This window comes from Colletotrichum gloeosporioides (assembly GCF_011800055.1).
Source record: "Colletotrichum gloeosporioides strain Lc1 chromosome Unknown consensus_32, whole genome shotgun sequence".
NCBI lineage: Eukaryota > Fungi > Ascomycota > Sordariomycetes > Glomerellales > Glomerellaceae > Colletotrichum > Colletotrichum gloeosporioides.
The window spans coordinates 498,262-519,136 of NW_025544677.1; the positions used below are offsets into that span (position 1 = coordinate 498,262).

Here is a 20,875-nt window from a genome sequence, read left to right on the forward strand (position 1 = left end):
GATATCAGTGCTTGAGGGCCGGTGCGAGAGACTGAGCCTCACCCCAGTACTACCACAAGCCTAACGAGACGAAGTTATTTCGAACTTACGAGGATGCAAAATATTTCACTTTGCCGGACATGGAAAGTTAGATTCATCGGTGCCATCACGAAGCACTTTGCTTCCGAATGACTGAACTGAGCATCAACTTACAGTAGAGCAGATGCGCAATCAGAAGCTCCAGGATGACTCTCCATTCTTGGCGTATCTATCCGCTTGTTCCACTGGTGCAAGTCGCTTGCATGATCTTGCTGACGAGAGTGTTCATTTAGCCAGCGCGTTCCAACTTGCAGGCTTCCGACACGCTATCGGGACGCTCTGGAAAATTCCAGATGGATTCAGTGTTTTGGTGGCGGAGTCTTTCTATGAGGCACTTGGGGAACAGGGATTCACCGAAACAGCTGTCTGCCGCTCACTTCATAGAGCTACAAGAAATTTACGCGACATAGAGGTTGCTCGATGGAGAAAACACATGCCGACTGTCTCTCCTACACAGCTCGAGGTATTACAGAGAATGGATCGGGAGCATGGATCTGGTAGTAAATCTTCTATTACAGCTGAAGGCCAGGTGTTCCTTTGTGAGAATGAAGATGGCGAAAATGACTCGTTCGGATTGGAGGGGACCGAGATCCCGTCCGGAAACTCGTCAGACAGCGCCCCCTTTCTGGCAATCGGTTCCATACCTTCATCACGGCCCGCAAGGGGCTGAGAATACGATCTGATTCTTCCCGTTTTGAATTGAAAATTTGAAACTCGGTTTGAGGTTGAACAGCCAACTATCTATTGGTAAGTATCCTGACATGCATGCTGGGAGCGGCACTGCGCACCTGGAGCCCGTCTCCGTCACGTGGTGCCGTTTCTCGATTTCCCAACTGATCTTTCATGCGAAAACAATGCTTTGCTCTCATTCTTAAGCTAGAGCTTAGTGTCAATCAATATATATGCGTCGGTCCAGGGACACCAAGCTGTCGCTCTGACACTGCCTACAAGCAGGTATCTCCCTCCTTCGAGCATGATTCACCCGCAGGCGTGTAGATCGGGTAGTTGCCGTCCAGAGTGAGCGGGTTTCCGTGGACACAATTCCACTGTCCGTTGCGACACTGCCCAAGGACCTCCCTGAACTGTTTACAGAAGCTGTTGACTTTGGCAGGGCAGCCAGCGCGGGGATTCTGTATAAGCGCATCCATGGGTCAGTCATAAGTCAGGTTCTTTGGACAGACAAGTTTCCGTCATGTTAATGAACATAACAGGAAGTAAATGGAAAGATTGGTGGATGTGTTTGAGATGGACATACGAGAGCTGGGGCATGCTCTGCGATAGGGCTGGCCATTACGCTCTGGGCGAGGGCGAGAAAGGGGAGAAGGACGGTGATTTGCATCTTGGAGGCTTTTACGCGAGCGTTTCTTGAGTGTGTGAAGAGTCTGTGGCTGCCATGACGAGAAGATTTACTACTTGTTTTATGTAGACGCATGTGCGTTGATGGCTTTCCACGTCTTGTTTCCATGCTATCTTGCAGGCTATCTTGGACCAAGCTCGTGCATCTAGCGATAGCATGCGTTCGTATTTGCGGATCCATGGTTACATGGCCAACGGATATCAACGTTCCTCTCTTTCAGAAATCGGCGAATATTCCATCGACCAATCCTTGTATCGGGACTTGGTTTCCGAGACTAGGCCCATTCGAAAGTCTTCGCCGGTGTTTCCAAAGCTTGTTACCTAGACATTTCATTCACTTCAATATAATCAACATCGACTGATTATAAAGCAGAGGCCGTAATGAAAATCTTTATGGCCACCTTAATAGATTCAAACTGATTACATCATCCCAGCTGGACTAGATTCTGTTGAGACTTCACGATGTTTTTCCGCAGCATCCCACCGGCAAGTTCAATGCCTCCTCGGCGGTAGAGGGTCGGATTTATGTTTTCAAAGGGATTTTGGGCCAAGTATGGACGCCAAAAAAAGGAAATAGATGAGCACAGCCTGGTTTTGATCCAGGGATCTGTGGATTTCAAGTCCACTGCGTTAACCACTCCGCCACCGTGCTCGTTGTGTATTCAAAGTATTGTGAGCGATTTTACCAATATGGCAGGCGCGGACACAGTCTGCGTTGTGACTCACTGGTCGACCACAATGATGGTGGGTGTGATCGGCTTACGCTGACGTCGCCAGTGGCATTTGGCGTGCATTCACGCGTGTATAACTTTTCGGTGTATTCTGGAGGCTACGTCATGAATGTCTCCCATGCTTGTGCTTACTATCGGCGAAGTCACTCGAATGGATCAGTATTCTTTCTGAGAGTCATTGTCGAAGCTGGGGAAGCCATGAGTGGTTGCGAGCAATTCATCTCCGTTCCTGGTTACTGTGACTAGGGACTAAGATCTCAGTATTTCAAAGGCATTGATACCTTCCTCTCTGATTCTAATTTCTGGGGCAAATAAGGGAGTTTGCTTGGCTGACATTGTACTTGTCTGTGTACATACGAGCACTGCGGCATTGATGGATGGCATTTCTACATTACTTTGGGAATTGAGAAGGCTAAACTCAAATTTCTTCTCCTGGGTCGTACCATTAGCATCTACAGGTGAGGTTTGATATGAAACTTTCCCATCGCTCGAGCTTCAGTCAAACCCAGCCAACACATCTTCAGTCCACCGCCACAGCTCCCCCGCCAACTTCTCGTTTGTCGCGCAGGAATCAAGTTTGTCGTTAGCCAGGTGTCCGACGGGCATGTAGAATCCGCCATTGACGAGGTCCGCCTTCCGCGCCGCGGCCGCGGCCCAGACCTGGTTCCAGGAGCCCTGTTGCGGGGTGAGCACTGTAGCGCCCATGAGCTTGTTAGGCAGATAGACAAGGATGCGATTCTTAAGATTCTGGTTCGTTACGAGGCCAGTGTCAACGACGCCCGGATGTACCGCGACGCAGGTTATGGAGGGGTGGCGGCGGGCAAGTTCGCGGGTGAACAGGATGTTTGCGAGTTTGCTTTGGCTGTAATGTGAGTCTCAGTATGGGGACCGTCTCTTTGAAGAATGATGGAAGCATAGTGATATTTACCCGTATCGGATCCACTCTCCCAGCATAGGCGGTCCAGCCTGCGTAGTACGAAGCGCGGCGAAGGAGATGCCGTCGCGGGGATGGCCCTGGTACCCCACGGAAGTGAGGTTAATGATGCGGACATCGGCACCGGAGGCTGCTGTACGCTCGAGGACCGGCATGAGGGTGCGGACGAGCATGGCATGGCCCAGGTGGTTTGTAGCGAACTGTATCTCGAAGCCATCGGCAGAGAGGGAAGGCCCGGTGGCCATGATGCCGGCATTGTTGATGAGTATGTCAAGGCGGGTGTGGTTGAAGTGTTTAGCAATTGCGGCAGGGATCGTGGAGAGAGAGGAGAGGTCCATCTTGACAAAGGTCAGGGGCGGCGGAGAGGGCATAGAGGCGGGAAGAGAGGAGATCAGTGCATCTGCGGAGGATTGGGACCGGCCAGAGAAGTAGATATGGGCGGGGTTATGGCGGAGGAGGGCGGTGATTGTGGATTTGCCAAGGCCCGCTGTTCCTATATTGTATGTTAGTCTCAAGGAAGGATAAGATGAAGATAGAGTCATGTAGATCAAAAGAACCGAGATGGAATTGTGGTAGTTGAATGATTGAGAAAATAAATAGGAATGAAGGAAGGCAGGTGAAAGCTGGTAAGGTGGTATATTAAAGAAGTGTAGAGCGGATTTCTCGAACCCGTCGTCCAGTAAGAATGTTCCAAGTGATGTGAAGGCAAGAACTCTGCTGCGCCGTGATAATATGAGAATAGATAATCGTGAAGCTATCCTTGATAGTTGATCAAGGTCGAGTTGGCCGAACCCTTACGGCATGGAGCATTCGGCTGGCATCCCCTAGCGGGCCAAGTGATGTCGTAGACTCGATAATATATAAGTTGGCCGAAACGACGTAGAACTTGGAAGGATGTACGTTGAAATTTCAATTTCATTTACAGGAATGAAGGTGATGGGGTAGTAGTAGAACAGTACCATATGCCAAGTCGATGAAAGCAGATGTTGAGCGTAGAAAGAAGTATGAGGGACCAGAGAGGGTGTGTATGGGGGTGGCTGTTAGCTGCTGTTCCTTACCTCCGGTAACAAATATCACCTTCCCTTCAAGTGATGATATCGACGGAGTTGGATCATGAAGATCCTTCTCATGAACAAAAAGGGCTTTCATTTTTGATGCGTCGTGGACGTTACTGGAAACGAAGAAAGGGGCGTGCGGCTGACGATGCAAGTCGCGTATCCTCAAACCCAGCTTTCAATGTGTTTGAAGCAGTTGAGTGTTCCAAGACTGGCGATGAAGAGTCTTGCTGCTCAAAATAAGATGCCGAAGTGTGTGAGTCCTAGAGGTTGATGATGTATGTGTCGAGTTCCAACTTGAAGTGATGTCAATGTCGTCCGGTGCTTACCGCAACACACCGAAGTCCGTGGGCTGGTATCTTCAGACGATGTGAAGTCTCAGACGAGTTCGGTACGTGAAGAATTCGGATACTAAGAGCTCTGCTTGGTTGGAAGATTGGCGAAAGTTTTGTGTCAACTGCCCACGAGGACTTGGTGTTCTAGATCAATGACCAGATTGAAGGCGCAGAGATGTCTGGCACTCAGCGTTGAAGCAGAACGGCACTCAGCCATTTATACAAGGAAGACTTCGTCTACGAGAGACATTCAACACCGTCGCCTCACATGTTCAATCCTAAAAACACATCATCATTGAATCTTCACGCAAAGGCGATCGAATTCCTCCGCCGGCAATGTTATTCATCCGCCCATCTGCCCTCCAATTCCACAAGCTTTGCTGTTGTCGCAAGGCGGCAGCCTAACCAGTCCATCACCAAGACGCAAGCCCCCTATTGTCTCGACGGATGAAGCCATCACCAGTGTAAGCCGTCTGCATCGGCCACCTCCCAGACGTCAAGCCTGACCCCGTCTAAACCCCTTTCGGAAAGCAACCTGTAAGCCTGCTGCATCGCTGGGCACGCGCTACCACTGAGTCACCCGGCTCCCGAGCCGCTACCCAAAAACAAGCCCGCCTCACTAGCCTCGCGTCTGCGCCAAATGCCGAGGGAGCGCATCATAAGCATATCCGCGGAACCGACAAGGCAGGTGAAAGAAAACGGGCAGACGTGACGTGAGGCTAGGCCGGATTCGGGGGTGGGGGGTTGTAAGCCGATGGCATTCTGACAGAGCACCTCAGCACAGTGAGTTCGCGTTTCGAGCAGTGAGAGTGTCAGCTTGCGAGCCCCTCTCCTTGGAGCAGTTTTCAGCTGGCGAGGCCATGAACGGTTGGGGGCGTTGTCGGCCGTAGCGGGCATGTTGTGGCGTCATGGACTTGAAGGCCGCCGTCCTCTCCCACCTGTTCCCACCCGTGGTCCATCCCCGGCCGTTTGGAGCACTCAGATGATGGCTTAAGACTTGTCGCTTGCCCACAGATGGGCGTCTTCTCGGCTTACATCTTCATGCATCGCCGTCTGATTCTCGGAGCGATAATGGGGCTAGTCCGAGATACTCGGCCCCCGCGCCGATTAACCTCACCAACTCAGGAACGAACGGCAGAACCAATGTCGCCGACGCCGGGACTTCGCTTATGGCCTGGAAAGCACGGGACACGGGGATTGGATTTGCCGCGGGATATCCGGAACGCGGAACGCCGGGTTAACTGGAGGGCCCTGGGGAGAGGGGAGGGGGTCACTCTCGCCTGCTGCCGTCCATGGATCCATGTAGATGGGAATTACACGCAATCAACCCAGCACGAGGGGTCCGTGCCGTCGTCCGTTCGCTGGCTGCCTGTTCTCGCGCGAGGGATTCATTGATGATTGGGGTGCCGCTTAACGGTTATCCGTCGTCCCTTACGCTCGCTCTGTACGATGTATGTACTTCACCCGCCCGCTGCGTACAAAAGAAAGGACAAACCCGGATCCTCGGGACCGCGCAATGTAAAAATTTCCCCTGTTTCAGTTTTAGCAACCGTTCGGGGGTGGGAATCGGCCCATCTGGATTCCAGTTGGGCGAAACGGAGATTAAATGGGATAGGACAATGGAGTGGGCTTTTGGGTATTAACGGTTCTGTTTGTCATGGTTCATGGGTCTTTTCTGATGGTGGTGATGGCTTCACATTGTTCTGTTCAAAGGTTTACAGAGAGAGGGGCGCACGGAAACAACGGATGAGAAAGCGGCGGTCTGATGACCTTATTCTTTGTGTGTGAAAGTTTCTTCTGCGTGTTTTTGTGATTTATGATTTGTTTGGTTTGGTTTGCATTCTCGCCTGGCAATGCTGAACCCGCGTACATGATCTGATGACAAAAGCCAAGCAAAAAGTGACCAACAGCCTTTGTGTGACTGGTCACTTCCTGCTGCCTTTCTTTCGTGTGACACAGCAACAAGTCCTTTTTGCTCCCTTCCATCCCGCCCAAGATGCACACATGTAAGGCTGCCGCGTAACACAGTCCGCGAAATGTGTAGTCCGCCCGCCGCTCGAGGACCCTGCGGTGGGAGGGTGAACGCGACTGCGTGCTTGCTCCGATGCCCGATGCAATTTCGAGATGGAGGCGTGAATGGGCGATGGTCGATGAAAGGGGGCCCAGGTGAAGCGGGGTTGGTATGTTTGGTGGGAGGGCCAAGAGAGTGTTTACTCCAGAAGACAATCTTCCGGAAACTCTAGTTTGTCGGAGGCTTTGTAGCAGTGGGCGAGCAATAGGGGATGACGCGCGAAAATAGCGATGCGGTGTTGCTTTGCTCTGCTCTTGGCCCATCCATCTTGGCTCAGGGTCCCCTTTCACTCGCGCGGGGAATGATTGGGGTTGTTCCTTTTTTTTCTGGTGTCTTCTTGCCACACAAAGTTGCCTTGGACCAAACCCCGGTCCCCTCCTCATGCTCCCCCACGTCGGGCCGGTAATCAAAATCGAACTTGGTCTGGAACTCCTGTCAGCCGATGTTTGTATGCAAGGACAAAGTGTCATTGGTAGCGTGTGGCTATTCGCCTTCGCTCCAGGCAACTCCGCTTGGACGTTTTTGCCAGTGAGAAAAGATCCTTGCGAGGACCGAGAGAGAGAGGGTGTTGACACTGACACTGGCCAGAACCCGTTGGAACCGTCTGGACAAGGCCAGACTGAAAGGGAAAAAAAGTAAAATCAGGGTGATGGGGAAATGATTGCGATGTGCACGAACCTTTTGGATTTCCCGATTGCAACGAGGGTCGAATTCTTCCCAATTACCGTTCCACTCTTCCGTGTTGTGTCCAATCCAATTCCCGCGTATCCATCCGCATTCCCGTTCCCGTCTCGAAAAAGGGCCCCCCCATCAGACCAGGTTTCGGCTGCCAGTTGGGTTGAATTTCGCATCGGTGGTGATTGCGTTGGCGCGTCTCATCTAAGGTGGTCCCCCGTTGTGGTTCGCTCCCGAAGTGCGGCGGCGGCGGTGGTGCAATTTGAATGATGAACGGCGGCGTCCCACACTGGCCGTCCGATTGCCGAACGAATGTGACCTTGATCCAGCGCGAGGGAGACGTGAGAACGAAATAACCCAGAGGTAAAAAAAAATGTGCACACCCGTTCGTGCCATGCTGCAATCCGCAAACCCGCAATCCACAATCCACAATTCCACTCGCACTGGAACCCCTTGCAAGAGGTTGCAGCAGGCGGACGGTAGGCTGCGGTGGATGGACGGCCAGACCTGAGGGAGAAACCTGATAACCTGGTCCTGGTGGTGACGAAAGCCCGGCCGCGTAACGTCCATCCTGCTCCGCGTCACCTCACCTCACCTCATCTCAGAAATTTCCTTTGGCTCCTCTTGACCGTCTCTGCTGCTGTGACAGAGTCTGCCTTGCCGCTGCCTACACACTACACTGGGCGTAATGCACAGAACAGGCTGCGTGACAAACGGCGTTCCGGTTCGCCATGGGAAGGAAACACAGTGGACAGGCCAGATTGAACCCACACACACACACACGCAGACAAGACACACACACTCAGTCACAACAGACACACACCCCTTTCGACACATGGGCTACTGCCGGCCGAGGGCGGCCGGTCCACCCGGGGAAGCAGAAAGAGTGGGCAGTCGGATGTGCAGGAAGAACTGCAATAAGATGCGGTTCCATCTGCAACATTATCGAGTGCGGTCGCGAACGCGAAGCGAAGTGTGCCCTTGTGGGGGTAAACGGGGAGGGGTGTCCAAAGACGGTATGAAATAAAAAAGTGATAGAGATATACAAGTACTTTTTTTGAATTTCCTTTGCGTGATTCTTGATGAGATAAGGTGAGATGATGGAGATAGGGTGGAGGGGGCCCCGATGAATGATTTGCGATTTGCCCTGGAGGACGGGGGTGGCCTAGGGTGGCCTAGACTTGCAGATCGCCGAGGGGGGGGNGGGGGGGTAGGGGGTGGGAGGGACGATGGATCGCTGAAGGATTCGCTCCCGGGGCGGTCGGGCGGGAATTGGAGGACGAGCCTAGAGCCTTGGAGAAGCCTAAGGAGGGAGAGGGCATGGGAATTGGATGGATCATGGTTGTAGATGGGAATGATGGGGGAACATGGACCAATGACTCTTGTCTCCCTCCTAATCCTCCCGTCCTCGCCTCTTCTTCGGATGTGGATGTGAGTGTATGCAAAGGTGACTGTGTGCCAGTCGTTGTGGTTCTGGGTGATGCCGGGTGGATGGATGATTGATGATGGATGATGATAAATGGCGTAGTGATGAATTGTGGTGCTAACAGTAGTTTGGGTATCGGTAAAGAAAAAGCAAAGAAAAGAAAAGAAGCAGCTGTAGAGGAAGATGGAAGAAGAAAGGATCAACCCTCGGTCTGTTCCAGCCAGACGCAGAGCTGGGGCTGCTGGCAGAACGGACCGGGCCAGGCCAGACCAGACCAGACCACTTTGCATGATGGTAGAAACGCACATCAGTGACTGGACGCGCGCATCCATCCCATCGATCAGGCACTGAGTGAGGATCAGCAGCAGAAAGCCAGCAGAGTTCAGTGCCAGGAAAACTGGATCGGGTGGCCCCTGACTCGGATGTCAGCGGCCTGTAGCAGGGAGAGGGCGTCGGCGGCGGTGTTCTTGTGGAAGTAGACGACGAACATGTAGCCGGTGTCGGTTTCGCTGGCGGCCATTGTGCTCGAGAGGCGGGTTGTCGCCGAGTTGACGCGGTCGGAGAAGAGGTGCTTTTCCTGAGGCGTCATTGATGGCGGGAATCCTGTTGCTGAGATGCCCATGAAGTTTGACGATGCTCGGGGGCGGAGGGCTCCACTCGGGGAACCCATGGTGGCGATCGCTGGAGAAGCCGTGGTGGCGGTGTTGCGGGTGTTGGGAGAGAAAGTGAAGCTATCGACGATGGGATGTCGTCGATGTTGCGGAGGAAGACGATGACGGAGATGGGGACTTCGAAGTCTGGTTGCGGTTTCTGTTTGTCGTCGAGGCTGTTATTTGTTTGGGTGCCTGGATGATGGTGACTCCAGACTATGCGAGTGTTGTTCCGGTGGAGTAGCAGTGGGGGTTGCTATGCTGTTGGTGTTGATGCTGCTGTTGTATGTTGATGTGTGTCGACGGTTTGTAATCTTCTAGAGACTTCTTGCAGGTACTAAATGATGTGTCGGTTGGATGCCTTTGTCTGGAAGTCCGATGATGTCGGGTAGCTGTGGGAATCGTCTGAAGATGGCGGACGGTGACGGAAGTGGCCTCGAAGCAAATTGGAGGGAACCTGTTACTTTTGGGGTGGGAAGGTACGAGAAGGAAAGGAAAAAAGGAAGAAGACACAAGTGAGAAATGCAGCAACTTTTGTCCAAGACGAGGAAGATGCACAAAAAGTCTAACGGGGGGAGAAAGGAGGCTGGAGGGGATTTCAAAGGGTCTTTATCATCTTACGGCACGGCATCCACGGGACAACGAACCAGACCGGGCGAGTTACACCAGATGGCATCCATCCACCTTCATTCATTTACATACGGTATCCGTACCCTCCATATACCACATCCATACATAGCACCATAGGTACTCCATCCCATGCGGTATGTATGGACCCAGCAGCAGCAGCAGATGTACCTACTTTCTCTACGCAGTATAGTCCCCCAGTTCTACCCTTACCTGGCCCTACCGCCGTACCTACATGCCTTGCCCTGGGCCTTGCGCATCCTCTCCTCGTCGCCAATGCTCCCACGGCTCCGGGGGGGAACTCGCCATGGCTGGGAGAGAGAGATTTGGAGAGGGGCCCACGGCGTCTGGCTCGCCCTGGACGGGCGTCTGGCTGGACCGTGGACTGTGGGTATCTCCAGTCAAGCGGTCCCTGGCCTGTGGGTTCGGCCCAAACTGTGGCTCTCTCTGTCTGTTTTTCTTGCAGCAGCACTCTGGCAGCCGGCCGGGGCTCTGGCTTTCCGCTGGGTCAATTCTCTTTCCTTCTGCTGGCTGCTTGTCCGTGTGGAGTAAAATGGGCAAGGGACAAAGGACCGTGAAGGGCTGGAGGGGGCGAGCCAGTGTACCAGAGACTGACCAGTGCTCCAGAAGCAACCAGATGTATCCTTGCTGGAACCCTCTGGGCCTTTGCGGCCTTTGCGGTTCTTTTGCTGGGCTGCCTGCTGCGGACGCACGCGCAGCAGCATCTGATGCTACACACGATGGCGGATGGCCAGAGGCCTGGAAGCCCTGTCATACAATTCCGGTTCTAGAAGCCCAGCCTGGGCCATGGCCCAGCGTGTCATGATGCAGCGTTGCCCAGACTCGACTGCATGGCACCTGCGCAGCGCAGAGTCGCATAATGACTAAGAACACCTTAATTCGGGGACCTGTTCGCTGTCTCCGCCGTATTCTGCACCAGGCTTGTCCATGGTCTCTGCCCGTTTGCCTGACTTGCTACTGGCCAAAGAGTCGAGGGGGAGGAGCACGGGAAAGGATCAGGCTGCGGCAGCTCTGGGCTTTTGCCTGCTGGCTGCCGAAGTGACGGGACTCAACTCCCACGGAGAAACCCAGGGATCCTTCTTTGCTTTGAAGTTTGTCCATTTCGCATTGGATTCTTCCTCTTCCCCATTTCCCATTTCCCATCAAACAGGGCTGTCCAGGGGACCTCACAAGGACTCTCCGGGGCCGCGCTCAAAGCTCAAAGGGTGCCTCAAAGCTTAGAGGGCTCTTCAAGGATGCGGCCGCTATTAATAGGATTCTAGAACAAATTGACTGCGTTTCAGAAACACGAGCCTACTCTATTCTCGTACGAATTTCACCTCCATCCGCCGCCTTTCTTTATTTTCACCAATATCAATGGATCAACGGTTGCATCTTTCTATTTGGCTTCAGGGTCCAATGTGAGTGCTATGGCGATTCCGTCCTTAGCGGCCAGCCCCTCAGGGCTGCGTCTGCGAATATTTTGAGTTGGACTTTTAAGCTGCCGTCTGGAGCCCTTGGGCAGAAACGGCCCCCAAGTTTCCTCCTCCCTTTTTTTTCTTGTGTGGTTTTCATTTCTGTGCGCCTGTTTCTGATTCCCAAGCGGCGCGCTTGGCTGGACTTCTTTGATGCTTCATCAATCAATGGTGAGGTTTGTCGCGGTCGCGCTGTTTCGCATCCCGCTTAGTGCGACTTTGACGTTATGAAAGGGCGCTTCCCAAGGACTCGGTTGGCGTCTCTCATGTAATGAAATTTGAGATGAGCGCGCGAAAAAATGAGGAACTGTCATTTCAACCGTTTGACGCCGATTGGATGGCCGCCCTTCTGGACGCATCTTTCGAAGCCGTTGCCTCGGCTTTCGATACGAGCTGGTGCGGCGATCAGCGTCTATCATTTCTACTGACAGACAGCTGCACCGACACCAAAACAAATGCACAAGCACATGCGAACGGCGCGTCAAATCACATTCTCACATTTTCCTCGTATAAGCTCATCGCGGGTGGAGTTGACTCCATTCCCATCGCGCCCTTGCGCCGAAATAGATATTTCCGTCTCGATCGATATTCGGCGAGAGTTTACGCCCGTCCCTTGAACCTTCAGCTCGTCCTCTCAGCTTTTTCTTATGATAGATTGTTTCTCATTCAGCTTCCTTCTATCTGGCACCGTTGTCTGGCAAAGCCGAGAGACTCGAAGCTAGGCCTGTCACGCCCGTCAGCCTCCCTGTCAGCAGCATCAGACTGTTTCGATGGCATAAGGTCATGGGTGAGGTGCATATAGCCACGCGGGCCACAGGCTGGCACGACCATATTGCGTGTTGTTGTTGTCGACTCGGCCAGCACAGCACAGCGGATGGACAGCTCCAGTGAGCGATTTTACCGTCCGCCTGCCCATATCCTATTCGACGGGATAACCAAGGGCAATCCACGGGACGGACGAGGTACACTGGGGACTCCGGCCCGAAGTGGGAATATCGTTGCCTGAAGGGCAATGTGTCCCGAACTTCAGACCAACGTGCCTGGCCTGGCCGCCTATCACTCGTCCATTCTGCTATCATAGAATCAGCGAGCTATCATAGCATGCGGCAAATATTGCGATTTTATCCCCGGAGACGTTTTACCATCCCATATCCTGCCATATCCAGGGTGCAGAAAAGGGTCTAGGCTGATCGAAAAGGCCATGAATCGGACAGCGCGAACCTGGGCAAACAAGGTGACCGACTCGTACACCTGGTCTGTAGGGCAGAGGAAGCCATGTCAAACAGCGCAACACAGCCCGCGCGCATAACTCTAGCGGCTGAACGGTTCGATCAATGTAACCTTGTAAGCGAGCTAGACGCGCCCTTGCCCTGCCCTTGCGTGTGAACATCGTAGCGCTTCTTGGTGTTTCGCCAGGCACAATGTGGCATTGATCAAAAGCTGGTGCACGACACAGAGCTCGAACTCGGGCCACAATGGCTAGGAATAGGAGATTTCGGTTTCGGATTGAGTGCGGTCAGTTGACGGGATTCTGCTCATCCCACTCTCCGTGCTACCGTTACCTACAGCCGGACCCAGCTCCGGGCCCTTGTTCCGATTGAGCTTCTGCTTTTGCTTCTGCCCCCTGGCTAAGGTACCCTTATTCCCTCGACTCGCAACGTCGACGATGCAACACCCAGAAGAAAAAGGTGGATTTGGGGACATGGAGTTTATCCGGTGACGCCCGGTTTTATTTTCTGCACTACTGCTGCATGCTTCTTTTGTTTTGATAAAACGGACTTCGCGATGGAACCCGCTAACAAGCGAGCGCGGAAGCTTAAGCCTTAATGCCGTGCTCGACTCCTTCGAATTGATTGCTTAGCCGACAAAGTAGCCTGATGCTGACAACTGCCGGCCTAGCTTCCGACGCACCATGATGGGCTTGATGGATTATTCAATGGAGACCGGATCCTCCCTCGACCCTCTCTGTCTCTCTGTAAGCGTGAAGAAGCGGAGGAAGGCGTGTGTCTGCTGGACTCAAACGACGCGTACGTGGCTCTGGAGAAATGCAGTGCAAGGGGAAGAGGAATGACAATCGACATGTTGACTTCCTTCGCAATGCTACGGTACATGTCCAAAAGGTCACCGGGTCATCTAATACCACTATGGACGTGACAGCTATTTCGGCCGTTGCGACTTCACCACTTCTGCTTCGGAATGACCTTTGCATCCGCCAGTCCCCGGAACACCGTCTCAAACCCGTCCCAAGAGTCCACGTAGCCCGTCCACCGCAGCTGACGCGCCCTGCTCATGCTCAGCACGACATCGTAGTCCCGTCCCCACGCGAACCCGGCAAAGGCCCACGATGCCCTGTCGAGCGCGTCCCCGTCGAGGCCTTCCCGCGCGGCGAGCCGCCTCCACGCCTCCTGGACCTCGCCGCTCCTGCTCCATTGCACCAGGTCGATCCTCTGCCGTATGTACGACTGCTCTTGCTGCTGCTCGCCACTGACACTCCTCGTCGCCACGCCGATCGCCTCCGCGGAGAGGGAGAACGGCGTGCGTGCGGCGAGCTTACGCTCCGACGCTGCCCGGGCCGGACGCGTAAACTGGTCTGCCGGGACGTGGAGGTCGAAGTAGCGGGCGACGCGCGGCCAGAGGTCTTGCCAAGAGGCCGCATCGCCGTTGACGACGTTAAAGGAGAGGTTGCCGGCATCAGGGGCGAGCGCGGCCCAGCGGCAGAACTGTCCGTGGAGGCGGGCGTCGGAGAACATTGTGATCCTGGTGTAAAACTCCTCGGCGCCGGGGAAGACGAGCTCGTTGCTGCCAAGCTCGCGCTGGACCGCAGCGTAGATGGCGACGGCGGTGCCGAAGTTCATAAAGTTGCCTTTGGCGAAGCCGATCACCTCGTTTGGGTAAGTTACAACCCAGGAGGTGCTTGGGTGGGCGGCGCAGAAACCGTGGAGGATGCGCTGCTGGCGGTAATAGAAGTTTGGTGCGAACGGGGCGTCCTCGGGAACCCTGGGTTAAAGGTCAGTGCCAAGTCAGTGATGGCTACATGTTCGGCTCATACCAGGGATCCGTTTCTTGCATCGGGATCTTGACCCGACCATGCTGGACGCCGTATTGCTTTGCTCCGCAGACGAGAATGATGCGCTTGATCTTGGAGGCGCTGTTGTTCAAACCATGGCCTTGAAGAACGCATCCAGCATATCGCCTACGTTTGGTGAGTGCTTTGATTCATAAAGGGGTCAGTCAACCTCACCATTGACTTTGCTGGCCTTGGCCTCGGTGTCTTGCTCCAAGTAGGCGGCAAAGAAGACATAATCAGCCTCGACCCCTTGAAGCTCTCTCGCCATCTCTTCAGGGGTGGCGCATAGATCCAGATGGCTTTGGACGACATTCCTGGGGAAGTCTTCCTTCTTTGACCGGGAGAGGGCATAGATCTTCGACCATTCTTCTGGATTGCTGCTGAGCTCTTTAACGATCTCACGACCGAGGATGCCTAACTTCGACGTCAGTTGCAATCGGACACGAAGGATACACCAGGCGACACATGCCTGTGGCACCGGTCACGATGGCTGTAGGCATTATGAGGTTCTGGTAGGCGAAGGTGTTTAGAGCACAAAGGTAGGTAATGGGTGGTGATTGTTAAACAGATTTGAACAGCCTCAATCTATCCTATCGGGGACATTTCGATTTAAATACTAGTACTCGATTCGGAAAACGCACACTCGAATACCTCTAAGGCGCAGTGCGGTAGAACGCAGATTAACTCAGGCTTGGGTCCAAGAGCTTATTCTAACTTGCGTTCCACAGAACCAAACCTCACTCACCTATGATTTGCGTTCGGGCTATGGAGTGTGGTGCTGGCTGCAGAGATGGATGCCACTTGATGACATCATCTTATGAATCAAGCCACCAGATCAGTTGTCATCTCACCAATGAGTCGCACGAATCTATCCGTCGGAGAAACGTTCTAGGGCGCAGTCCAAGGGCGCAAGATTAAGGCGTGACGATGCTGGCGTGGGGAAACACTGGGGAAACACCAAAGTCTACACGCCATGACTATAAACGCCGAATCTCGAACCTCAACAACGGTCAAAAACCGATTCTGCGCTACTTGATTGTGAAAACCGAGTTTTCAAACGACGAATTGCTGAATTCAAGCCTATGGTAAGAACCTGTTTGTTACTATGGAGGCCCCCATTCGTCCCCATCTTCTCTGCTGTTTCTTACACCAAAGTATGGCGTTCCCCTTTGAATAGGCAAAACACTCGGCAATAGACCAATGTGATACGGATTATTCACATCAACACCGAATCTGACGGACGATGAACTGCGCTTTTGCATCGCCACCTCGGGGGCAGCGCAACTCCCATGCAGCTCCTGATCCCACCACGGCCCCCTAACAGCATTCGCGATTGCCAAGAAAGTTGCAGCACGAAACGGCAAGCCCCGAGACTTGCTCCGGTAGACATCCAAGCAGCTGAAGATGAGAACAGCAGACAGCATAGCCAACACGACCCACAAGACTATTGTCCGCATGATGTACACATCTTCCGAGACAGCAGTCACCACCGGCACCGTTGCAGTGCCAAAGTATCCTGCTGTTGAAATCGCGGCAATTGACTGAGCAATGTTGCCGAAGAAATGACCCCAGTCCTGGGCTGTGGGAATGGCGTACAGCGTATCAATCGTCTTGTCGATGATTTGAAGCCGCTCGTTTGAGATCCACCACGGGATGGCCGTCATGTAGTCTGCAAGCTTGTCGAGCGCGGCGGTGTCTAGGGCCGTTGTGTTGGTGTTGGGTTTGCCCTCGCAATTCGTCATGAGCGTGCCGTTGAAGACACAAGATCCAACCTCCCATCTGAACTCTGGCGTGCATCTAGACCGAGAAATCCAGTGGCCCTCTTTTGTCTGCGTCAAGCTAGTGTCGTTGTTTTCTGTAAGGGCCTTGCTGTTGAGAGCTGAAGAAGGTCCAGCTGATATAAAGTAGGTTGTACCGCTGATCGGAACCCCGTTGATGGAGGTGTTTGCCCTGCTGTTCCAAAGACGAAGAGACTGGGACTCCCTCTTCTGGACACTTACGTCGATGGACTGTGTACTTGAGTCTGGCATCGTAAAGGTGTAGGTTGCGTTTGAGCCATTCAAAGATGTTGTGTACGGCACATCAAGGGCAGCCTCGCAGTTGGCGTCCCAGTGGTACAACAGAAGTCCGTTGTAGGTTGTATTGGAGTTGAAGGTGAGATTGTGCGTGGGAATGGGGCCGATAACACCAGAAAAAACGTCCACCAGCGCGCTCTGGCTGACAATATTTCCAACAAAGGTGTACACGGTTTGGGCCAAGAAATTGTCGTTGTCGTTTAATGTTTGAGAGAATGTCCCGTTCCCATCCCACCCCATCGCATTGGCAAGTCGTCGTACGCTCGAATCGTCGGAAGGTAGGATCGGCAGCCCAATAACATCGAATCCGGGTCTATTCTCAACGAAAACCCCAGTCGTGAGCATCAGGGTGCCCACAGGAACAATGCTGGTTCGGATGACGATGAGCGCGGCTTGCATCACCACATACCACCACGAGTACTTTCCCAGAATCCTCAAAGTCCATGCGCTCGAGTCGTCGCCAATCTTGTCGAGGTCAGCTAGAGACACGGGCCTCTGAGCTGTAAGTGCGAAAAGGCGTAGATGCCGGAAGTCGTGCATGATCCATTGAACCAGCATGCCTGCCGGTGCGAGTAGGGCGGAGAGGGCCAAGCCGGAGTAGAGCTGGTTGACCTTCAACTCGTCCGGTGTTCGGAAGACTCGACTTCGGGTATATCCGCCGTTGACCTCGGGGCCCTGGTAAGTCCAGACGACGGCTGCAATAGCAGCGGCGACGTAAACCGAGATGCAAACAATGTAGATCTTCAAGAACTTGAAATCCTTGAATGAAAACATGCGGTCTGCTGTTGAGCCAGTGTACGGGTACTGGTGCTGCCCATCGTGTTGAGACGGGCCGCTTGATGATGCTGCAGACGGCTTCTCGGCCGAGTTCCGGTCTTCGTCGGAGACGTCTCTTCGAAGAGAACTGTACTCGACCCTGGAAGTCATGATGAACAAATTGTCATGAATCCCCCCTCAGGTGGCGAAGGCTTCAGAAAATTGAATCCGAAAGCTTTGAGCACGCGAGCACTCCCACGTCCGAAGGGATGCAGCGGTTTTGTGTGATCCAGCCCCCAACACGGACACGGACACGGAAACGGCTCAGCCCAGCGCTTCCAATCCCCTGCAAGCTCTGTCACTAATTTTGCTGCCTTCTGATCCTTCTCGCACTCGAGCGGGCACGATCGTCGTTGGGCTGAGATTTAGTGCAACGGGCCGCCCGCTATCTGTTGTAATTGGACCAGCTCTTGCCTTGTGGTGCGAACAAGCATATCGTGGTGCGGTTAGCTGGCCAGCCCCTAGGGCCAGCCACAATGCCTTTGTTTCGCCATCTGTTAGCCACCGCGTCAGACGCCTTTGCTTCGTTTGAGAAATTAAGTTGCAACACTGCAGATCTGACGGTTGGCGCGGCGGCGACCTGAGTTGGAGCGGTTTTCAAGCTGAGTCTGGTGATTTGATACCTTCGGATCGTCAAGGCTTACGCCGAGAAGTTCGGAGGCTCAACTTTAGCAAATGCTCGGGAGAGATCGCCATCGTCAGCTCACATGTGCATCAATCTGCTGTTGCACGACAGTGGCTGCTTACAACAGCCATAGAAGATTGCCACCCAAGGCTAGAAGTTCACCAACTTCATTATGCTGGTTGTGTTTCCACCTCATTCGGCAGTAAGTTGCTTGGAGGTGTGATGTGAAACAGCAGCCGGTTGATGTTCAACACCAGCAAAAATAGGCACAGAAATCTGCAAAAGTGAAGGGCCCTAACCAGGGATCGAACCTGGGACCTCTCCCAGATATGGATTCTGGTGAAACCAAATCCCTAAGGGAGAATCATACCGCTAGACCATCAGGGCGATTGCAGCAGACGAGGATACTACCTCGTTGCTGTGGGTGAGGCCGTGAGATTTACGCAATAAGATGCTGAGGTTGTGGGCTGTGTTGTGGAGTCACAGAAACCAAGTCCAACCCTACAAGTGTAAAATTGCTGCCTGCTCTAGATTGCCCTAGTGTGACGCACCCCGGACAGCTTTTCTACGCAGGGATCACACCAGGGATGATTGCGTCTTTCAGCTTGTCGCATGTCCTATGCCATGAACCTTCCCTGGCAATTCCAGTTTGCGGTGTTCGCTGCCTCAAGCCGCCCCATAAATTTGGTTTCCTACAACAGATAGCGATCAAAGTCAAAGGCAGATTCAGCCTGACCAGCGGCAAGCCCAGCTGTCTTGACTGCATCCCAATTCACATCGCTGATCCCCACCTCGTAATCCCAATCATGGTGGGGGTCGGCATTGGGAAGGATTTGCCAGTAGAACCATGGGATCCCTGCAGCGTCAATACTGGCAGCCCAGTTGCGAATGTTCGAGTCTCTGTTGCTAGTGCCGAGCGGACTTCCGCCGTTGCAGTCGTGGTTGGGAGCATCAGTGTAGCAAGCGCCCCATTCTTGCATGATGAGCTTCTTTCCGGCATTCTGGGCCTTGGTGACATACGGTTGAAGCTTTGACGTGGCGAAATCGTCAACACCGTATGCGTGGATGGCAAGGACGTCTAAAGCGGCGCAGCTGAAGTAGGGATCCAGAAGAGAATTGTCGACGTAGGCACCGCCTCCAGTTGTAACTAGGATATCGGAGTTTCCTTTGAGGTTGTCCTTGATCGACTGGGCCATAGTGCACTGCCACGATGCTAAAGCTGTCGGATTGCCCTGTGGTGGAAGAGAGTGTCAGTTGAGTCAAGTATCTGGGCGGCGATCGGAGTCTGTAGTTACCTGGGGGTGCATGGCCTCATTCTGCGCCTCAAACGCAAAGATGTACTCAGAGCTCTGGGCCCATGTCTTGCCGTTGTTAGGGTTGACGTGACCAAGGACGCGTGTGATACGGGTTTTGAAGTAGGCAATGGCGTCGTTGTTGGTGTAAAAGTCTCCTATGCCATACCACTTCCCATAAAAGTCACGATTTCCTTCAAGTGCATTGTAGCTGTGAATGGAGATCAGAAGTTTGATACCATAGCCATGGGCGCGGTTCATGAAGCTGTCAAGTCGGCTGAGCACTGTTTCGTCCCAGGCGTCAGGACTGTCCCCTTGGAGAGGGTTGAAAGTGTCAATGTTGCTGCCCTTCTGGCTTTCGGACTGGCCTGTTTCGATGAGTAGTTAGCAAACAGAAAAAGCCTGGAGCTCTGGAAGATTACAGGGTATAGCTACCATCAAGCCAAACGCGCAGAACCTTGATACCGGCGCTCTGGAGACCTTCGAACAGGAATGTCTGCTGCTGGGTGTTTAAGCCAGCAGCATAGTAGAGATTCGAAGCCGAAAACGATTTGGCTGCCTGACACGTCGCAGAGAGAGATAGGCCAAGCAAGGCGGCAAAGTATCTGTACGGCTTCATGGTAAGATACATGTACTAGAGCAGGCGAGTGATGAGGCTTGGGACAACCTGGGAATCTGAACGAAAGGAGTTTGTAGTTAACTTTTAAATATCATGATAATCAAGAACCACAAAGCAATGTTTTGGATCTATTGATCGCACACTGCTAGCAGAATGAGAGATCGCTGTAGCTTCTGCGAAATGGAATTATGTAGTCCCGCTCAAAGAACCATCTCTTGACCGAAAGCGCCAGCTGAGTCTGCCAACAGGGTTGGCTTCAAACTAGCAGGGAATGTCTCATCGGCTGCCACCTGACGCCAGGACAATCTACCCACATGTCTCTACGTGCATACAGAGTATTCGGGTGTAATTTGAATGTACTTCGTGTTTCTCGGCGTAAGGTGATTGGCTTTACTCTGCCTAAGGGGGCTTTCTGGCATGTCGTGGCAGCCGATGGGATAGGAGGCCTGCACACCACAATTGTCGGTAATGTATAAAACCGGTGCTTCACATGGGATCAGTTCGGCCTTTTTGTGGCGACGAATACGATGCTCAACTGCTGTAGGGAGCTGTGCAACATTGGCGCGATGCTACGAGTCATATCGATACTCCCCTGTCTGGCGATCAACTGTTGCCTGCCCCACGTTGGGGTAACAATGCGTCCTTACATGAGTGGTCTGGACTCTTGAAACCCTTCCCAGCCGAATGAGCTAGTACAGCCGTTTAAGCATGGGCGGTAATTGACATGAAGGGAAGCTCATGAGCTGTCACTGGGCATGTCGGACCTTCCGGACTCAGCGACCAGGGGATACATGCTTCAGATAAAGAAGACGTCGACGATCACAGGACGGGAAATAGCACGAGGATTTGTGAGAAACAATGGAACAGCCACGATCCAAGCACGCACAGTCGTATTCTCCGCTGTCATTGCGAAGTGTAAAAACCAGGGGTACAAACATGCCTATCAACTGCCCCTTTTGTCTCATGTA

The 20,875-nt window shown here is 53.2% G+C and overlaps 7 protein-coding genes across 7 annotated transcripts; 1 reads left to right on the plus strand and 6 right to left on the minus strand.

Moving 5' to 3' along the window:
* Positions 1-202: 202 nt before the first annotated feature.
* Positions 203-748, plus strand: GCG54_00007192 (uncharacterized protein; the record flags this gene model as incomplete). Its single annotated transcript, XM_045407178.1, has 1 exon — positions 203-748. The coding sequence occupies one exon, from the start codon at positions 203-205 to the stop codon at positions 746-748; it is 546 nt and encodes a 181-aa protein (XP_045266099.1).
* A 274-nt stretch (positions 749-1,022) lies between these two features.
* Positions 1,023-1,417, minus strand: GCG54_00007193 (uncharacterized protein; the record flags this gene model as incomplete). Its single annotated transcript, XM_045407179.1, has 2 exons — positions 1,023-1,208; positions 1,334-1,417. 2 exons carry the CDS (start codon positions 1,415-1,417, stop codon positions 1,023-1,025), a joined length of 270 nt encoding a protein of 89 aa, XP_045266100.1.
* A 1,243-nt stretch (positions 1,418-2,660) lies between these two features.
* On the minus strand, positions 2,661-3,641 carry GCG54_00007194 (Short-chain dehydrogenase TIC 32; the record flags this gene model as incomplete). Its single annotated transcript, XM_045407180.1, has 2 exons — positions 2,661-3,027; positions 3,094-3,641. The coding sequence occupies 2 exons, from the start codon at positions 3,639-3,641 to the stop codon at positions 2,661-2,663; spliced, it is 915 nt and encodes a 304-aa protein (XP_045266101.1).
* A 5,402-nt stretch (positions 3,642-9,043) lies between these two features.
* Positions 9,044-9,331, minus strand: GCG54_00007195 (uncharacterized protein; the record flags this gene model as incomplete). Its single annotated transcript, XM_045407181.1, has 1 exon — positions 9,044-9,331. The coding sequence occupies one exon, from the start codon at positions 9,329-9,331 to the stop codon at positions 9,044-9,046; it is 288 nt and encodes a 95-aa protein (XP_045266102.1).
* Positions 9,332-13,590: 4,259 nt separating this feature from the next.
* Positions 13,591-14,980, minus strand: GCG54_00007196 (uncharacterized protein; the record flags this gene model as incomplete). The annotated part of the gene is made up of 4 exons (XM_045407182.1): positions 13,591-14,410; positions 14,463-14,580; positions 14,655-14,898; positions 14,936-14,980. 4 exons carry the CDS (start codon positions 14,978-14,980, stop codon positions 13,591-13,593), a joined length of 1,227 nt encoding a protein of 408 aa, XP_045266103.1.
* Positions 14,981-15,583: 603 nt separating this feature from the next.
* GCG54_00007197 (uncharacterized protein) lies at positions 15,584-17,482 on the minus strand (the record flags this gene model as incomplete). The annotated part of the gene is made up of 1 exon (XM_045407183.1): positions 15,584-17,482. The coding sequence occupies one exon, from the start codon at positions 17,480-17,482 to the stop codon at positions 15,584-15,586; it is 1,899 nt and encodes a 632-aa protein (XP_045266104.1).
* A 1,206-nt stretch (positions 17,483-18,688) lies between these two features.
* Positions 18,689-19,907, minus strand: GCG54_00007198 (uncharacterized protein; the record flags this gene model as incomplete). The annotated part of the gene is made up of 3 exons (XM_045407184.1): positions 18,689-19,228; positions 19,292-19,656; positions 19,724-19,907. The coding sequence occupies 3 exons, from the start codon at positions 19,905-19,907 to the stop codon at positions 18,689-18,691; spliced, it is 1,089 nt and encodes a 362-aa protein (XP_045266105.1).
* Positions 19,908-20,875: the final 968 nt, after the last annotated feature.